The sequence below is a fragment of the Notechis scutatus genome, chromosome 1 (assembly GCF_049901735.1).
Source record: "Notechis scutatus isolate UNSWTSFEM ecotype Mainland chromosome 1, rNotScu1.2, whole genome shotgun sequence".
In the NCBI taxonomy this organism is placed as follows: Eukaryota; Metazoa; Chordata; class Lepidosauria; order Squamata; family Elapidae; genus Notechis; species Notechis scutatus.
Genome location: NC_142009.1, coordinates 133,913,053 through 133,930,742, shown reverse-complemented (window position 1 = coordinate 133,930,742; position 17,690 = coordinate 133,913,053). Strand labels below are relative to the sequence as shown.

At 38.2% G+C, this 17,690-nt stretch overlaps 1 protein-coding gene and 1 long non-coding RNA gene across 2 annotated transcripts in view; one reads left to right on the top strand and one right to left on the bottom strand.

Moving 5' to 3' along the window:
- Positions 1 to 5,643: 5,643 nt before the first annotated feature.
- LOC148133001 (uncharacterized) lies at positions 5,644 to 13,640 on the bottom strand. The gene is made up of 4 exons (XR_015745803.1): positions 13,297 to 13,640; positions 6,065 to 6,166; positions 5,867 to 5,960; positions 5,644 to 5,735 (listed from the first exon to the last, which is right to left on the bottom strand). It is a non-coding gene; the product is annotated as an uncharacterized LOC148133001 (long non-coding RNA).
- Positions 13,382 to 17,690, top strand: part of MTO1 (mitochondrial tRNA translation optimization 1) — a 20,523-nt gene continuing 16,214 nt past the window's right edge. The window contains exons 1-2 of the mRNA XM_026674325.2: positions 13,382 to 13,746; positions 15,271 to 15,470. Coding sequence (XP_026530110.1) covers positions 13,524 to 13,746; positions 15,271 to 15,470 — 423 coding nt within the window. The 5' untranslated portion in view covers positions 13,382 to 13,523. The remainder of the gene's footprint in view (positions 13,747 to 15,270; positions 15,471 to 17,690) is intronic.

Sequence of the window (17,690 nt, the reverse complement as noted above, 5' to 3'; positions counted from 1 at the left end):
AGACACTGGAAATATGGAGGCTGTGTAAATGCAACTAAAATAAAAACAAACAAATTTAAGCTTCCATTCCTTAATGATTAAGGAAAGGTACACTCAGCGCAAACACAGAGAACTAGTTCATCCTCTTGTTGCTCTAACCATAGCATGAAAGCCCTCACTAACCATTGTTAAGCAACAATCCTCATGACATTCCCTGACTTTTGCCTTTAGCTCCTCTGTTGTTAAAGTGATGTTTTAATAGCACTCTTTTTCCAACATAAACCTTGTATGAACAATTGATGGTGCCACCGAAATAGTGATGATGACAACAGGTTAGGCTCCTCCCATCTCTACTCTAAGACTGGTGTCGAACCAGATGCATCAGTACTGGCCCTGCCCCTACTAGGTTTAGTGAAGGGGGAAAAAGTCCCGATATGTCATGTGACACCACCTTGACAACACAAGTTTGACACTCCTGGTCTAAGATAACTCTGGACCTCTGGCCTACTAATTGTATGGATTTTATGCAGCTGTTTTTGTAAATTGTTAAAAGTTTATATGGAGTCAGCAGTATAAAAATACTATTAAATCAGCCAGTTTCTATCCATCTTTCCCCTGGGCGGAAAACATTGAACTGTTCTGGTTCCACTGTTGAGTGTAGTGACATCAAATTGAGAGGTGATGATGATGATGATGATTTAAGATTTAATCTTCAATTCAAACTCTGGGACTGGTAAAAACTTGACAGTTCAAGTCCTAACCAAGAACCTAAGAGCTGTTAAGGTAATGTTAGAGTATATATACAGTTTCAAGTAAAGTGGTTTTTTCCCATGTCAGAATATACAGGGCTAATAAGTTCTAAAATTTTAATGTATTTAGGCAGCCCTTTGCTCCACACACTGTTTATTGATCATATTTAAGAACTGCCCATCTCCCTCAGAGAGACTCTAGGTGCTGTACAAATGAAGTATTAAAAACATGGGCACCATATATACAATTTAAACAAGGCAAGTGATATTACAAATTAATTAGGAAAAGGGATTTGAGGGTACTAACCAGCCTCATGACTGTGTGCTTTTCTGTGCACCCCTTGCAAAGTCGCAGCATCATGTTTCCCCATCTTTCTTAAAGGTTGTCCTGTGGATATGTTTAAACTGGAGATATTAACACAATTCACTAAGAAAGAGCGTGAAAGAAGATGTACAGATCAGTGGTGGGATTCAAATTATTTTACTACCAGTTCTGTGGGTGTGGCTTGGTGGGCGTGGCAGGGGAAGGATACTGTAAAATCTCCAGTCAGAGGGGGTATTTGCTGGTTCTCTGAACTATTCAAAATTTCCACTACCAGTTATCCAGAACTGGTCAGAACCTGCTGAATACCACCTCTGGAACAGATGTGCTGTAATCACTTCTGAACCCTGCCTGTTCCTTTGACTGTGTATCATTTTATGTTCTCAGTATTTTTTTTGCTATTATCTAGGTGAAAACCTTGTAGATGACTGAAAGAAGGCTTATTGAGAGATAGTTCTTTAAATCATCTTGAGCCCCTTTCTTGTGTATAAGAATCACTTCAGGATTTTTCCATGCATCAGGTATTTTTTCTTCTCTGAGGCATCTCAAATATAGTTTTTCAACATCTTGTGTAAACCGTGACCACCAGCTTTCAGCATTTCAACCATAACACGGTCATTTCCTGAAGCTTTGCCATTTTTATTGATTTTATGACACTTAATTCTTCCTGTACTAGGATATCTGGCATTTCCTCTTTCATGGGTGCTGTTACTTTTGACTGATCTTAATCTTTGCAGAGCTCTGAATAGAATTTTCCAATTATTTCTAACATTTATTGTCTTGTTCTACACACAGAACCATCTTCATATTTTAATGCAAAAAACCTTTCTTTTTTTTTTTAAACAAGTTTTATTAATTTTTAAAACACACAAATTATCATTATTCATTACATGTTTAAACCTTTTTTCATTGTCAATTTAACAAGTCAGATAAATTATAATTCTGTTTTAAACCATTTCCATACAACATACCAAAACCTCTTATTCAATTTCTCTTTACTTCTCTTTACTCTTATTCAATATCATTATTATTATTTCATCTGTTTCTTTCTGACTTAGTTACCATTATTCTCATTCTATATTTCTACAAGTTTTAACTAATTCTCCCCCCAAAAGACATATACACACAACACACAAAACATAAAAAAATCTTTTGGAAAGTAACTTGGACCCAGGTGTCTCTCTCTTCATGGACTTCAATTATATTCATGCTCATCTTACATATCATTACTTATTTTATTTACCATTCTAAGCCTTCTATATTAACTTCCCACATATTTCACACTTCTTACTTCTATCTTAATTAATCATCTTAGTTTGAATCATTATATTTATATCTTTTGTCCATTTTTATCATCCCTTTGTCTCATTCCTTATAAAAAAAAAAAGAAAATAAGTTTCTCCTGAAATCATTAATCAGAGTATGATGCCTTTCTATCTCCCCTAAGTTAATCAAATTAATCTTTAAAATAATATCTAATACCCAATCCGATTTTGCTTGGTACATTCTATCTAACTAATACATCCAACATAATTAAGTACATAATTAGACAATAAATCCAAATATTAAAAAAGATACTATAATAAAAATTTTATAATAACATCAATACCATAGTCTTATTAAACTCTTTAATTAAAACAATATTCTAAACCTCCCCTATTATTAAGTTTTAAAGCCAATCATTTTTAAACATTTTAACATTTTAATCTCTTATCAACTCTTAAATCATTACAATACTACCATCTCATCTTATGTACCTTGCAAAATCTTTTTTTTAAAAAAAAAAAATTATACTTTATCCATTATCCATAAAAATTTCTTTTTTTTCATTTAATTTCAAAACATTGTAGCTTTTCTCCACCTTTTCCCTTTCTTTCTTCTCCCAACAAACCTTTCTACCCCCTTCTTCTAGCCTCTGCCTTACCAGCTTCCCTTCTCTGTCGTATTCCTTTTCCCTTTTGTTTACTATCATCATATTGGTTTTGCACCTTATTTTTCCCTTTCTTAAATGTTTTTAGATCTTAAGTCCTTAAGTCCTTTAGTTTTCTTCTTTTCTCTTCTTTTCTTTTCTTTCTCTCTTCCTTCTTTCTGGATCAAATTCTGAGATTCATTAAAAATGGCTCCTTCCTTTCTTTCTTGTTCCTCTGCTGTCTTCATCTGTTGTAATGTTTGTTGATAATTAATAAGCGCCATTTCTAAGAAAAGGAAAGCTTCTTCCACACCATCTTTACCAATTTTTTGCTTGTTCATATTCTTTTCTTAGTTCCTCAACAGAAAGAGCCATTATAAATCTTTTCTTTTCTTTTCCCCTTCTTTCTTCTTACAACAACCAGAATATTCAAAAGTAAATAAAAAAAATAAAACAGTCCCAAAGTTATCAGTCAGTCCAAACCAAGGCAGAGTTCTCACTTTCTCCTTCTGGGGTAATATCAATCCAAGAGAAAGAAAGTCCAAATCTGTTTAAAATCTTATTGCAATATATTCTAGTCTTCAAATCCTTAAGGCATCTGCTCCAACAAAGTCTTAGCATACAAATGTTTTCTTTTTAATCCTCTCTCTTCCCACTCATCGCTTAAAACCAATTTTCACCTAAAAGAAATAGGTTTCTTAATATCCAGTTATTTATTCCGAGGGAAAAGAGGGAAAGCTATCCTTTCAGCACCTTCAAACAGCCGCTTTTTCCTCTTCTGGCAGGTATTATTCAGAAAGTCATACTTTTCAGGAATTTTATTAAATATGTCTTAGAGTCCTAGGAGCCAAGAAAAACTTTCTCCTCTCAATCACTTTCTCCACTTCCTCCTGCGCATTCTTACCCGGCTGCCAGCTTCTTTGTGGCGGCCATTACAGACCGCCGCTGCACCGTCCTGGGAAAAGGGAGTTCTGCCGGCCAGGGAGGGAGTCTGCAACACCCCAAACCCTTCTCCGGATCCCCCTACCTTCAGCTGCCCCTGCAGGGCAGCCCTAGCTCCCGCACCCGTCTGGGTCGGAGCCCCAAAAACGCTAGCAGCGGCAGGGATCGCGCAAGCCGCTAAATCCCTGCCGCTCGCGAAGCTTCGACAAACCGGAGAGACGCATAAAAAACCTTTCTTGTAAGCTTACCTTTTGCTCGATTAATCCCTTTGTTTTCTTCAATTGTCTTTTTCACAAGCTTCATATTAAACTGACATGTTTCTTCTTGGATACATTTTCTTATGGTGTTGCAAAGTTCAACATACTCCAAGTTTTTAGTGCATCTCCAGTAGTCTTCATTGTCCGTCATTTTTTCATTAAATCAATAGTTTTTTCAGATTTTTTACTGTACAAAATGTTTTTCTGGCAGTGCTATAGATATATGAGCTTCAAGGATGCTTTTAGCTATTTGTTCATTTTGGTCTGTAATGTTCATCTCTCCCAAATCTTGCAAGAGGGTGAAGTATTTTGATAAATTAATCTCAAAATATCTGCTTTTCTCTAACTATTTATCATTCTTTATTTTTATTTTTCGTGACATCTTTATCATTTTAATATGGTCTTCCTGACATTCTGTCTTCACTTTAGCTCAGACCATTCTATGGTCACTTCCAATCTTAAAGCAATTGATAATAGTACAATTGCAAAATATGGTTTTATCAGTTGATACGATGTAGTTAATTTCGCTTGCATACCCAGATGGACTCTACCATGTCCATTTTACTACCTTTGCCCTGTTTTCACAGTTGTTTTATTTCTATGTGCAGGTCTTTGTATTTTGTTATCTTCTCCAGTCTTTCTCTTCTGTTCTACTTTGTCCCAGTATTGCCCTGCCCATTTTCTAGACTTTGTTGTCTTTCTTATCGACAATTGGCTTGTTATGTGGCAGGTGCCTGTCTGTTTGAATTCTAAAATTCCAGAACACTTCAATCAATTAGAATAGAGCAGGAAGGGACCTTGGAGGTCTTCTAGTCCAGCCCCCTGCTCAAGCAGGAGACCCTATACCATTTCAGACAAGTAGCTGTTTAATTTCTTAAAATCCTCCAGTGATGAAGCACCTACAACTTCTGAAGGCAGTTAAAGCTTCTTCATTTTTATGTCTTTATTTTATGGTCCAACCAGTTCTTGCTTGGACGCAAATAGTATTTCTTTCAGATCTTGCAGTGCACCCACGTTGCTATTTTGTCATGCCATTGTTTGTAGTCAGTCTGTGCGATCTTGTTTAGTTAAGCTGTTTACTGTTAGCTTGTTTGGCAGTTCCTTGATTAGAGTATTATTTACTTCTTAATTGTTGGTGTGATGTTAATCCTGATGTTAATCTATGCTCATCTGAGTGTTGATGGCTGGTGGGGAGGTCTTCTTGTCCCCTTTTGGCTTCTTGATTGAATGTTTTTGGCTTCTTGAATATAGATTTTTTTTCCCAGAATTTGAAATCTTAGTTTAAATAAAGCTGAAAAAGAACAGCAAAAATATTTTTTTAATTTCTAATTATTATTATTATTATTATTATTATTATTATTATTATTTGCATGATTCCTATGCAAATTTCACATGAAACAACAGCCTCTCAATATGATTATTTCACATTGGTCCATGGCATTTCATATTTGTCTATTTTGGTTAAAAGTTTTTGAATAGATATACCTGGAAGAACATGTCTTCTGCTTCTGCCTCCATTTCATCCAGTTGGTGCTGCCCCTGCCTCTCCGTGGCATCATTGGAGACCTCAGAAAGAACTGGGGAAAAAAAAAAACCAAACCAGAATATGTGTACTACTTATTCGTAAAACTAAACTTAACATGAATTCAATCACTTTTGTTTTTAAAATGAAAATAATTAAAATGTATAAAGTTAAAATAATACTCACTTTCTTCCATTTTCTGGAGCATGATCTTCATTTCATTGTTTTGCTCCACAATCCTTGCCACATTGCTGGCAAGTCTTTGATTTTCCTCTTCCAGCTAAGATACAGAAATTATAAGAATCATATATCAATCATGGAATAGAAATAAGTAAACAAAAAGAGGAGCTTAACACGGGATTGGAAGGGAAATGAATTACTTACAGCTGTTATCCTGGCATTTTTTCTCACCAGCTCCACCTGATGTCTTGCCATGATTTCATCCCTCTCTTTCCTTTGCCTCATTTGATATTTCTGGAGACAGAGCTGGAAAAAGAAGACATTTTGAACACCTGAGGACAAACCCACTGGAGGAGGTAAATTTATTCAGTAAATGGTAGTGTGATACTGTCTCAAGACTCGTACTATTAAAGGAAAAGCTATAAGACCCAGAAAGCTGTCCTGTCTTTCCTTAATCCTTCTCTAAGCAACACATACCCAACTTATGAGACTTCTTCATAGAACTTTGTCAGAGTCAGATAACGGTGGAGAGAACTTTATTTCGGCTGGGGTCATATCCAGGTTCAATGCGATTTGGCTGCATTCTGACCATTTCTTCTAAAGCACTTTGCAGTAGTTCTTGCAAAAAGGCTTGGACCACGAAGCCAAACATCTTCATGTACTAGTTTTCAATGGAATTTGTACATGCCTTCTCATACAGGTGAAACTCGAAAAATTAGCATATCGTGCAAAAGTTCATTTATTTCAGTAACACAACTTAAAAGGTGAAACTAATATATGAGATAGACTCATTACATGCAAAGCAAGATAGTTCAAGCCGTGATTTGTCATAATTGAGATGATTATGGCTTACAGCTCATGAAAACTCCAAATCCACAATCTCAGAAAATTAGAATATTACATGCAATCAATAAAACAAGGATTGTACAAAGAACAATATCGGACCTCTGAAAAGTAGAAGCATGCATATGTACTCAGTACTTGGTTTGGGCCCCTTTTGCAGCAATTACTGCCTCAATGCGGCGTGGCATGGAAGCTATCAGCCTGTGGCACTGCTGAGGTGTTATGGAAGACCAGGATGCTTCAATAGTGGCCTTCAGCTCCTTTGCATTGTGCGGTCTCATGTCTCTCATCTTTCTCTTGGCAATGCCCCATAGATTCTCTATGGGGTTCAGGTCAGGCAAGTTTGCTGGCCAATCAAGCACAGTAGTCCCATGGTCATTGAACCAGGGTTTGGTGCTTTTGGCAGTGTGGGCAGGTGCCAAATCCTGCTGGAAAATGAAGTCAGCATCCCCATAAAGCTTGTCTGCGGAAGGCAGCATGAAGTGCTCCAAAATCTGCTGGTAGACGGCTGCGTTGACCCTGGACTTAGTGAAGCACAGCAGATGACATGGCTCCCCAAATCAACACAGACTGTGGAAACTTCACACTGGACTTGAAGCATCTTGCAGTGTGTGCCTCTCCATTCTTCCCCCAGACTCTGGGTCCTTGGTTTCCAAATGAGATGCAAAAGTTGCTCTCATCAGAAAAGAGGATTTCGGACCACTGAGCAACAGACCAGTTCTGTTTTTCCTTAGCCCAGGTAAGATGCTTCTGATGTTGTTTGTTGTTCAGGAGCGGCTTGACAAGAGGAATACGACATTTGAAGCCCATGTCCAGGATCTGTCTGTGTGTGGTGGCTCTTGATGCACTGACTCCAGCCTCAGTCCACTCCTTGTGAAAGTCCCCAACACTTTTGAATGGCCTTTTCCTGACAATCCTCTCTAGGCTGTGGTCATCCCTGCTGCTTGTGCACCTTTTTCTTCCACACTTTTCCCTTCCACATAACTTTCTATTAATGTGCTTTGATACAGCACTTTGGGAACATCCAACTTCTTTTGCAATTACCTTTTGAGGCTTTCCCTCCTTATGGAGAGTGTCAATGATGGTTTTCTGCACAACTGTCAGGTCAGCAGTCTTTCCCATGATTGTGATTCCTACTGAACCAGACTGAGAGACCATTTAAAGGTTCAGGAACTCTTTGCAGGTGTTATGGCTTAATTAGCTGATTAGAATGGGACACTTTGAGCCTAGAATATTGAACTTTTTCACAATATTCTAATTTTTTGAGATTGTGGATTTGGGGTTTTCATGAGCTGTAAGCCATAATCATCTCAATTATGTCAAATCACGGCTTGAACTATCTTGCTTTGCATGTAATGAGTCTATTTCATATATTAGGTTCACCTTTTAAGTTGCATTCCTGAAATAAATGAACTTTTGCACGATATTCTAATTTTTTGAGTTTCACCTGTAAGTAAAATGTCAATATTTGTGAATATTGAAGTATGTTGATTTTAGATTTTTAGCAGCAACATTAAACAGGCTGATTAGAAATTAAGCTGCTGGGAATAATGATTTTGCTGCCTTCCCTGTATTTGTAAAAATCTGTAAGGGATAACAATTTAATCTCCTAGCTATAAATAGATTTTTTTAAACAATATTAATATTGTATACAAACCATATAATTCTTCTACTAGTAAGAAATTATGATATTTCAAAACTGTGATCTGGAAGGAATTATATTAAAATTTTATTTGAATACTGACTATATATAAATTTCTGGAAATAATGCTGTTTGTAAATAATCATAGCACAGGTCAACAAAAGCTACATGGATATACATTAGTGGAAAATGTGCATGTTTACGTGCTCTGCCTCTGCAGCTAGCAGTGCACAATAGAGTATTTTCTGCAAAAATTATCATAGAAGACATTGCTACATGAACTGTTCAGGTTCCATTGTTGAGTGTAGTGACATTAAATTGAGAGATTATTATTATTTAAGATTTAATCTTCAATTCAAACTCTGGGCTTGATGAAAACTTAACAGTTCAAGTCCAACCAAGAACCTAAGAGCAGTTAAGGTAACATCTGAGTATATAGACATTTCCAAGTAAGATGTTTTTTTCCAATGTCAGAATATTCAGGTCTAATAAGTTCACATTTTCCATGTATCTAGGCAGCCCTTTGGGTATTGCTTTACACACTATTTGTGTTTATTGATCATATTTAAGAACTGCCCATCTCCCTCAGAGAGGGACTTTGGGTGCTGTACAAATGAAGTATTAAAAACATGAGCACCATATATACATTTTAAAAGAGACAAGTGATGTTACAAATTAATTAGGAAAAGGAATTTGAGGGCTCTAACCAGCCTCATTACTGTGTGCCTTTTGTGCACCCCTTGCAAAGTCGCAGAGTCATGTTTCCCCTTCTTAAAGGTTGTCCTGTGGATATGTTTCAACTGAAGATTAATACAATTCACCAAGAAAGAGTCTGAAAGAAGATGTAGATATTTTTAAAATATTCAAGTTCAAAAGTTATTCTAAAAAATATTCTAAAGTAATTTTTGCTTGATTATTTATGTCACATTAACTGTCATGTTACTTCTTTGAATTTTAATCCTAATCCTAGAGTTGCACATGCAAGTAAAGAAATTAATAAAATAGAGGATCTCTTACCTCAAACAGGAGTTTCCCTGCATAGTACAGGAATGTTTCCATCCTTGATTCTATATTCTAAACTAAACTAAATTAATCCTAAACTAAACAAATATATATGATAAATAAACAAACAAGTAAATAAATATTGTGTGTAAACCAAATTAAGTAAATAAGATAAACAAACAAATAAGTAAATAAATATTGTAAACTAAAACTAAATTATGTAAATGCAGTTAAATAAAAGCAAAACCTGATCTAAGTTACTAGTAATCGATAAGCAAGGAGTGAAACAATCAGCGTGCACACAGAAAAAAGCTCTGAGTGAATAGCTTTCATTCAGCCTACCAAAAAGTTTTATTTACTTCTCTTTTGTGAGCTCATCTACCCATCTGCACTAGTATGAAGCATGACCTCACAAAGAAAAAGCAAAGCAAACTGATTGGCTCAATGAATGCTACTCAGAGTTTATTTTTCAGTATTTCAATATTTTTCAATATTGGAGAAAAATATAAAGTACAAAATCCAGTTGATGCATTTTGTGGAATCAGAGGATGAGCTAACAAGAAAAATGCCATAGAAAAAATAGTGTCATTGAAAAAAGCTGGGAGGTTTCTGAAGAAATGGGCACAATTTATTCTGAAAAAGTGATGCAGAAGTGAGTGAACAGAATTGGAGAGATGCCTGTGTTTGGCAGAGTAAGCAATGGTATGGCTCTTGCTCCACCACACTGTACTTGCTTATTTTTTGAAAGAAGACTACCGATCTATATTTGGTGGGTCGCAGACACGTGCCTTCTCAGTTCTGGCGCCTTCCCTACAGAATATTTTTCCCAAAATTAAGTCGGCACCATCCCTTTTGATTTTTGAAAAGCCCTTAGGAGCAGATTAGGCGACAGGACTAAGTCTGATGGCATGTGCACCTGAAGGAGCAGTGTGGGAGAGTGTGGACAGTGCAGAGTTTTCCCAGAAAGAGATCTGGATAAAGAGATTGCACAGTCCCGAGCTGGATGGGGAAGCAGGGAAAAGGTTCAAGGCAGGGTAGTCGCACACCAAACTCTCCTAGGATATATCTTATAGTTATAAGATTACAGTTCGAGTTTGGCTGGATTCTAGCCACTAGGTGTAGAAAATAAAAGGTTGAACTCAGTTGGATTTCTCTGTGTCGTTTCTGGCCTGACACTCGGGTTCCCTTAGAGCCAAAGCTCTATTTAGATGGCTCCATTATTGAGGCAGGTGGAAATTTTTATTTCCTTCAACTATGAGATTTCTAGTTTTTTAAGATATTTATTATGGTCTTTTATAACTGTATTTGCTATTTTTATATCCTTGTTTTTTTTATCTATGTTGTGCTGCCTAGAGTCACCTTGAGTAAGATTAGGAAGTATGTATGTATGTATGTATGTATGTATGTATGTATGTATGTATGTATGTATGTCAGTAGGTAAGTAAATAGTTTATTTCACTTGAAGTCTTTTCCCTTTCCACAGCATTCTTTTCTGAACTCATTACAGTATATTGTAAGCCTGAGTCCTGCTTTTTTGTTTCATTTTGGTTTTTGCATGTTTTTGCTGTTGACCTTGAATAGCTCTGGATCAGATTTTCAAAATATTAAGTCTGCTACTTAACAACAGTCATGCCTGGGCATGATTCCAGTAGATGACAATATACATAGCTCAAAGCTGAGCTGCAAAGATGATCTCTGAAGTTAGTTACTTGCTTGCAGTCTGTTCCTTACCCGACCAGGTAACATCTCCACTGCTAAAAGGGAGTTGGGTCTGCTGCTCCCTGTTTATGTACAGCAGCTTACTCTGCCAATGTTAGTGGGGCTGCAGTTTTGGCAGTTCCTGGGTTAGAGTATTGTTTTCTAATTGGATATTTGTCAACTATGGACTTATGCATAAATGCTACTAATTTGAAACTCTGTTTTCCTATAAAAAGGGTTTCCTTTAGGAAGAGAACACTACAACATAATTCCCCTCATTTATAAACCCTGCCAGGGAATAAATGGTCTTGAAAAGGGATGATACATGTCTCTTTCAATGTTGTGGATCAGCAAAGAGTTGTGGCATGGGTCAAGATGCACAGCCCTCATGGATCACTGCCAGCAACCCAGTGGAAGTCAGTCTGGATGCTTTCCCTCAAAAGATGTGAGAGAAGTCTGTCACGCTCAGTTGCAAGTGTGCATGTGCAAAATTTCTCAGGCCTCACCAACACAATCCTCAGGCACCTGCTAGCTGTTATCAAAGACAAGAGATGGCAGTGTCCATCGAAGGAGACACTGTTGGCTTCTCAGGCTCTCAACTTTACCTCAAGTTTCTGCCACTTTCCAACTCTTCAGTATTGGCCTTTGGTATCCCGCCTTTATTATTTCTACAAATAACTCAAGGAGGCAAACATATCCAGGACATCTTCCTCCTCGTATTTTTCCCACAATGATGAGAGAGTGACTGGCTTAAAGTCAGCTACCTAACTTTGATGGCAAAGGCAGGACTAGAACTCATGTTCTCCTACTTTCTAGCCTGGTGCCTTGATCACTAGACAAAACTGGCTTTTTATAAACATATAGCATACATTTTATATCAAATACATATTTCATGAAAACACTTTGGTGTCCATATTACTAGCTGTGTTGCATATGATAGGCTGAGTACATATGATGTTATTTAACTCAAACAGTACACTGAAATCTTTATTTCACAGGGTGGATTCATGCAAGGATTCTAGACTAAAATTTATTATTTGGTTTATTAGCTGGTAGTTCATACCCCTCAACAGTTGAGAATTGAGATCCAATCTAATCTCCAATTAGAGATTCTAATTGGAAAATTGCAAGACATCAGCACTAAAATGGAATGCATTTCATTTGAGCTTGTGAATAGGAGCTTGAAGATCCAGAATTGGAGTTGTTGAATTTTATGGCATTTATTTATTAAACCCATTTGTATGAAGCTGCAATTCAAAAGCAACTCTTGGAAATTTACATTTTGTAGAACAGTCCAGTTCAGCAGGTTTGCAGATGATGGTTGCACAGGAAATGTTTTTAAGAATCAAGATGCCTTCAAATCAAGCTTGACATCTGATGTTTGCATCCTTCTCTTGTAAGTGTGCTTGCTGTTGTTTTTCTCCCTTCCCATTGTAGCCAATACCCTTGAATTCAGATAGTTTCCCATCCAAATCTCCCTACTTAGTTGCCAGCATTGTCAAGGTCAGCTACGTTTTGACACCTGCCAATGTAGCATTTTAAAGACCACACTAATCAGGGCTAGACATTTCACAATTCACAATTACCACAGGAAATACACTGTTAAATTCATTCTTTGGAGAAAATGTATATTGCCTTCCTACATGTTTATTTAAAAATAATACAGAGTGCACTTGCATCCATGTTTATTCACAAGGAAAATGACTTGTGATTTTCCTAAATGACTAGGAAAACTGGGATAACAAAACTATTATAGACAGGGGCTTTACTTCCATCCCTGCTACTATGGTACTGAGGCTTTGTGCCATCACAGCAGAAAGTTGTTAGACTCTTGTAAAGTAGTGAGTGCCCAAACAATGTGACCGATTATTAATATAGCCTCCTGAATGGATCTCAAATCCACTTGTTTATACCGGAGCCATATTCCAATGTCAGATCAAAGTCTACCTATTGGATTCTGATTTGTCTGTTGTTTTCAAAGGGAGCCTCCAGCCTTGAAATAGATTGCATTGTCCTGATCAACTCTTTTTCTAACCTAATAGAGCCCAAATAACCCCAGGAGCGCCTAAACTGGTAAAACATGATGAATGCAAATAATGCCACTTGAATCGTCCAGTTCCTGCATGATTCCCAAACTAAAATTATAATCCCTAAGGGAGAGAGGCAAACCCAGCTCAAACATCTCATCTTTCCCGCTTGCTCAGAATCTTTGACTTTCCACCAATGAGAGCCTTCCTTTCGTTTCCATTACCTTTCAGTCGCTCGGACCCACGTCACGCCCCATTTGCCAGTGCGCACGCGTAAACTTCCCCAAAGCCGTAAGACGTAGAATTCTCAAATGCCTCTGTCGTCAGAGGCAAGATGGTGGCGTCCAGAGAGCGGAATGGTGCTGGCATTGCCGGGTTCTCAATTTAACCCCGTTTCTGCCACGGTTTACCCGACGCCTCGGTGATTTATTCACCCTTCTCATCCTCTCGGATGTTGCCTTTCGGTCGCGGCTGGCACCGCCTCGCGGTCCCGGCGGTCATCGGGTCGCGGCTGCAGCGTGCGCGGAGCAGCGGGACCTCGGCCGAGGAGTCGGGCACTTCAAAATATGACGTCATTGTCATCGGTGGGGGCCACGCGGGCGTGGAGGCCGCTGCTGCGGCTACCCGGGTGGGAGCCCAGACTTTACTCATCACCCACAAAATAGACTCCATAGGTACGGCCTCCCCTTTAAGCGGCATGAATGCGTGAACATGGCCTGAAAGTGTATGAACATAAGTTAAGTCAACCACTTTGGGCTACCAAAAAGGGAAAGGTTTTCCTGCCCAGTCGTGTCCGACTCCAGGGTCTCTATGGAGATTCTCAGTCATCAAGGTTACGGTTGTCCCAAAGGTGCTTTTTTCAAGAAGCAACTGGACTTTCTGGTTTTTCTTTTGAAAAAAGAAAATTCAGCTTCTCATCCAGGAAGAAGCTAAAATCACAAATACTATAATTATTTTTGTCTGTGCATAATTTAAAGGATATTTCGATCAATTTGAACCAAACCTTCAGGGAAGCTATCTTAATTCTTGGAAAAAAATAACAACAAAAAGCTGAAGAAGAGCTGAAGAAGCTTCTTGGATGACAAGCGAAATGTCTTCAAGAGTAAAACCAGAAAGTCATTGAAAAAGCACCTTTGGGACTCTTGGGTGCTTATATTATCCCATCCATTATAGCTAGTTGGATTTGTTGCTTTGGGCATAGCCAAGTAATTGGATTAATTGTGTAAAGTATGGTCCAGGTAACAATTTAAGCATGATAAGCCTGCTGTCTGACTATAGTATGTGTTTTACTTTCAAACTTCTTTCCAACAGTGTTTGCTAAAAAAAAAAAAAAATTACGTTTTAAATGTAGACTATTCTGCCATTCTTTCAATTGCCCAATAATGTAGAATGTTGCTGTAAACATTACAACATGGTTTTGTTGGAAGAAATATCCTTCTGGGTTCCGTTCCAAATAGGGAAGAAAGACACTGGAAACATGGTGACTGCTTGGAAAGATGGTTTAATAGTGGACAGGTTCACATGCCTTGGAGCTCCAAAGTGAAAAGTACGATCACATGCTTCAAGATGAAGGAAAAGAAGGAAGGGCTGATATGCTGAGTGTGCCTGGGTTTTATACCCTTTGTTGGGATTTGAATTTGTATTCTACCCTTTGTTGGGATTTGAATTTGTATTCTGATTGGTTGTCAGACTCCCATGGGGCCATGCAGGGGCAACTCTGTAGACTGTCCTGAGTTCCAGGCTAGGTTGAGCCTTGCTGGATAAAGATGTAATGAAAGGGCTTTGGGCAATTCCTATAGCTCTACCTGGAGATCTTTGTTATGTAAAATAGGCTGGCCTAGGCCAGAGTAATGGCCCATTAGCAAAGGTGGGGGGACTGAGTTTCTGCTTCTGAGTTTCTACTCTTTTTAGGGGAAACATTCTGCCTTTTTGATATTTCATTTTTCTAGGAGATGGGTAGGTGATAACTTCCTACAGTTTCTACAACACAACTGTAGATGTATGGAATTGTTAACTTTTTTTGCTGTGTTCTTGTTAATATATTGTTACTCATAGTCATAGGACTAAATTGCTGGGAAATTGCTATTTCCAACCCATGGGAACTGTTTTTCTTGCCTGTCAGCCTTTATACCCATTTGTGTGTGTGTGTGTATTTATATAAACCTCTATATAAAAATTGAACGTTGTATTTGATGCAGGACAAATGTCATGCAACCCGTCCTTTGGTGGAATTGGGAAAGGACATCTCATAAGAGAAGTGGATGCACTGGATGGTCTCTGTGGTCGAATCTGCGATCAGTCTGGAGTGCATTACAAAGTGCTAAACAAAAGAAAAGGACCAGCAGTCTGGGGTTACAGGGCACAGATCGACCGAAAGCTCTACAAAGAGAACATGCAGGTGAGATGGGAAAGAGCAAAGTGGAAAAATGGGTTATCTTAGGCTGCCATTTTATTTCCTGGGGGAAAGTGTAATATCCAATTGGATGTACTAGATGTCAAATGAAAAAAAGAAACTGCTAAATGTATAAATACAAGATACATGAGTTCATTGCATATTCCAAGTATAAAAAACAGTGCTTTCTTATAGTATTAGTTCTGAGTCATTTTTGAAAATGTCCATTAATCTCATTTATTAATTTTAAAAATATACCAATTGCTTTTTACAAGATACTGAAGGAATATATAAAGCTTCAGGTGCAAAGGCTTTAATGTGAAAAAACCCATGTAATGCATAGAAAAATGTCTCTTCATATTTTTTTAAACTTGTATCTTATAAAACGTATACCTCAATCTGGAAATTAGAAATGTTTTTACCAACCCTGCCCCCGCTTTGCAGCCCTAAGAACTTTTTCCTCCACTATTCCAGATGGCTCCAATTTTTCTAAACAAATTTGGAGGGCCCAAAGGATTTCTAAGGGTGAAGCAACAATCTTTGTCCTATCAAGAGAATTGCTCTGTTGGTTTAGAAGACTACCTAATTCATAGGTGTGGTATATTCTGTTTTTCCTCATTAACCACACATATGAGAAGACCTAGAAGGAAAAAGAATATCATATTATAAAGCCCTCAAATGTTAATTTTTATGAAACCAAAACAGCGTAACCAAAGTAGAACTCCCAATATTTGAGAAAGTTAAAAGCTTGAAAAGATCTCTTTTTGGAAAAAAATTAATCCAGGGTTGATTGTGCTTAATAAGGAATGCTGACTGTCAGGGGGGAAAATAGAAAAAGGGATCTTTTGTTCAAGGCTTCACTTGTAGAGTCTAAATTTTCTTTATAATTTATCATCTCAGTACTCCACTGTACAAATAGAAGTGAGCAAAGCATCTGAACGTGTTCCTTAAGATGCCAAAGCTGATATATATCCCAAATACCGTATTTGCCGGCGTATAAGACGACTGGGCGTATAAGACGACCCCCCCAACATTTCCACTCAAAATATAGAGTTTGTTATATACTGCCGTATAAGACTACCCCTCTTCCACACACCTTCCACTTTTGCACTTTTTTTTTTTTTGACGCACTTTTCTGCTTTGGACAATTTTGAAATGAGCTAATCCAATTTTGAACCAAGAATATGCAAATAGCTATGGAGTTTAGAAATGAGTTTTAAAAATATTTTTCATTGCTTACCATTAAGCGTAAAATATGTTGTAAATAAAATGAGAACACAGGAAACGTTCTCTTCTCAATACAGCTGATCTCTCTCTCTCTCTCTCTCTCACACACACACACCAAAACCCGGACACTGAAAAGGCTGCCAAGGAACAGTATATTCAATGCCTTCTCTTTAATCAAGAAACAAGGAATTCCTTAGAATCTTTTTTTTTTCCCCAAGTGGCCCTCGTTAAAAAAAAAAATGGAGGTAACACTTTCATTCAAAAAGTCTTCCAGTATCTGGAGTCGCTCAGACATATTGAAGTGAGGCAGGAGAGTAAGTGAAATTTGAAATGATCCAGCTACCGCTTTTTTCTTCCTCCGCCCGAAGGCCATTATCTCCACGTCAAACGAACGAGGGAGGCAAAGAAGCCAAACACGCTAAAAGGATCTCTTTATTTTCCTACACAAGGTCACACCTACTTTTCCGCATTCAAAGGACAACCTCTCCTCACCACCACCACACACACACACACACCCCAATACCCGCAAACAATGTTCTGGGCATTAATCACCATTGCTACATTAACCTGGTAAATTTATACCCTGCCTCCCCCAGTGTTGCTTTGACGGCAGGATTTCACACGCCGCTTCTCTTCTCCGCTCTCCCACCGTTCGCACATGTTGGAAGCACCGTAAAACCTGATAACCCACCGGGGGCTCCCCATCCTTAACCTACAGCCGCCCGCATGCAAAACCTGCGTGCAAAAAGAAAAAAGAAAAAGAAAAGTACGCCGCACGTGAGGATCTTGAATCCTCTCCTCCCCACACCGCTAAGGAAGGAAGAGGGGGAAAGGTTGCGCAGCGCGTGGCGAGTGACACCCGCCACACACACACACACACACACACACACACACACCGCTCCCCCCAGCCTCCCTCCCGGCTGCAACTCAAGCTCGAAGTGGGAGTCGGAGTCCTCCCGGCGTATAAGACGACCCCCACTTGGAGGCATGTTTTTCAGG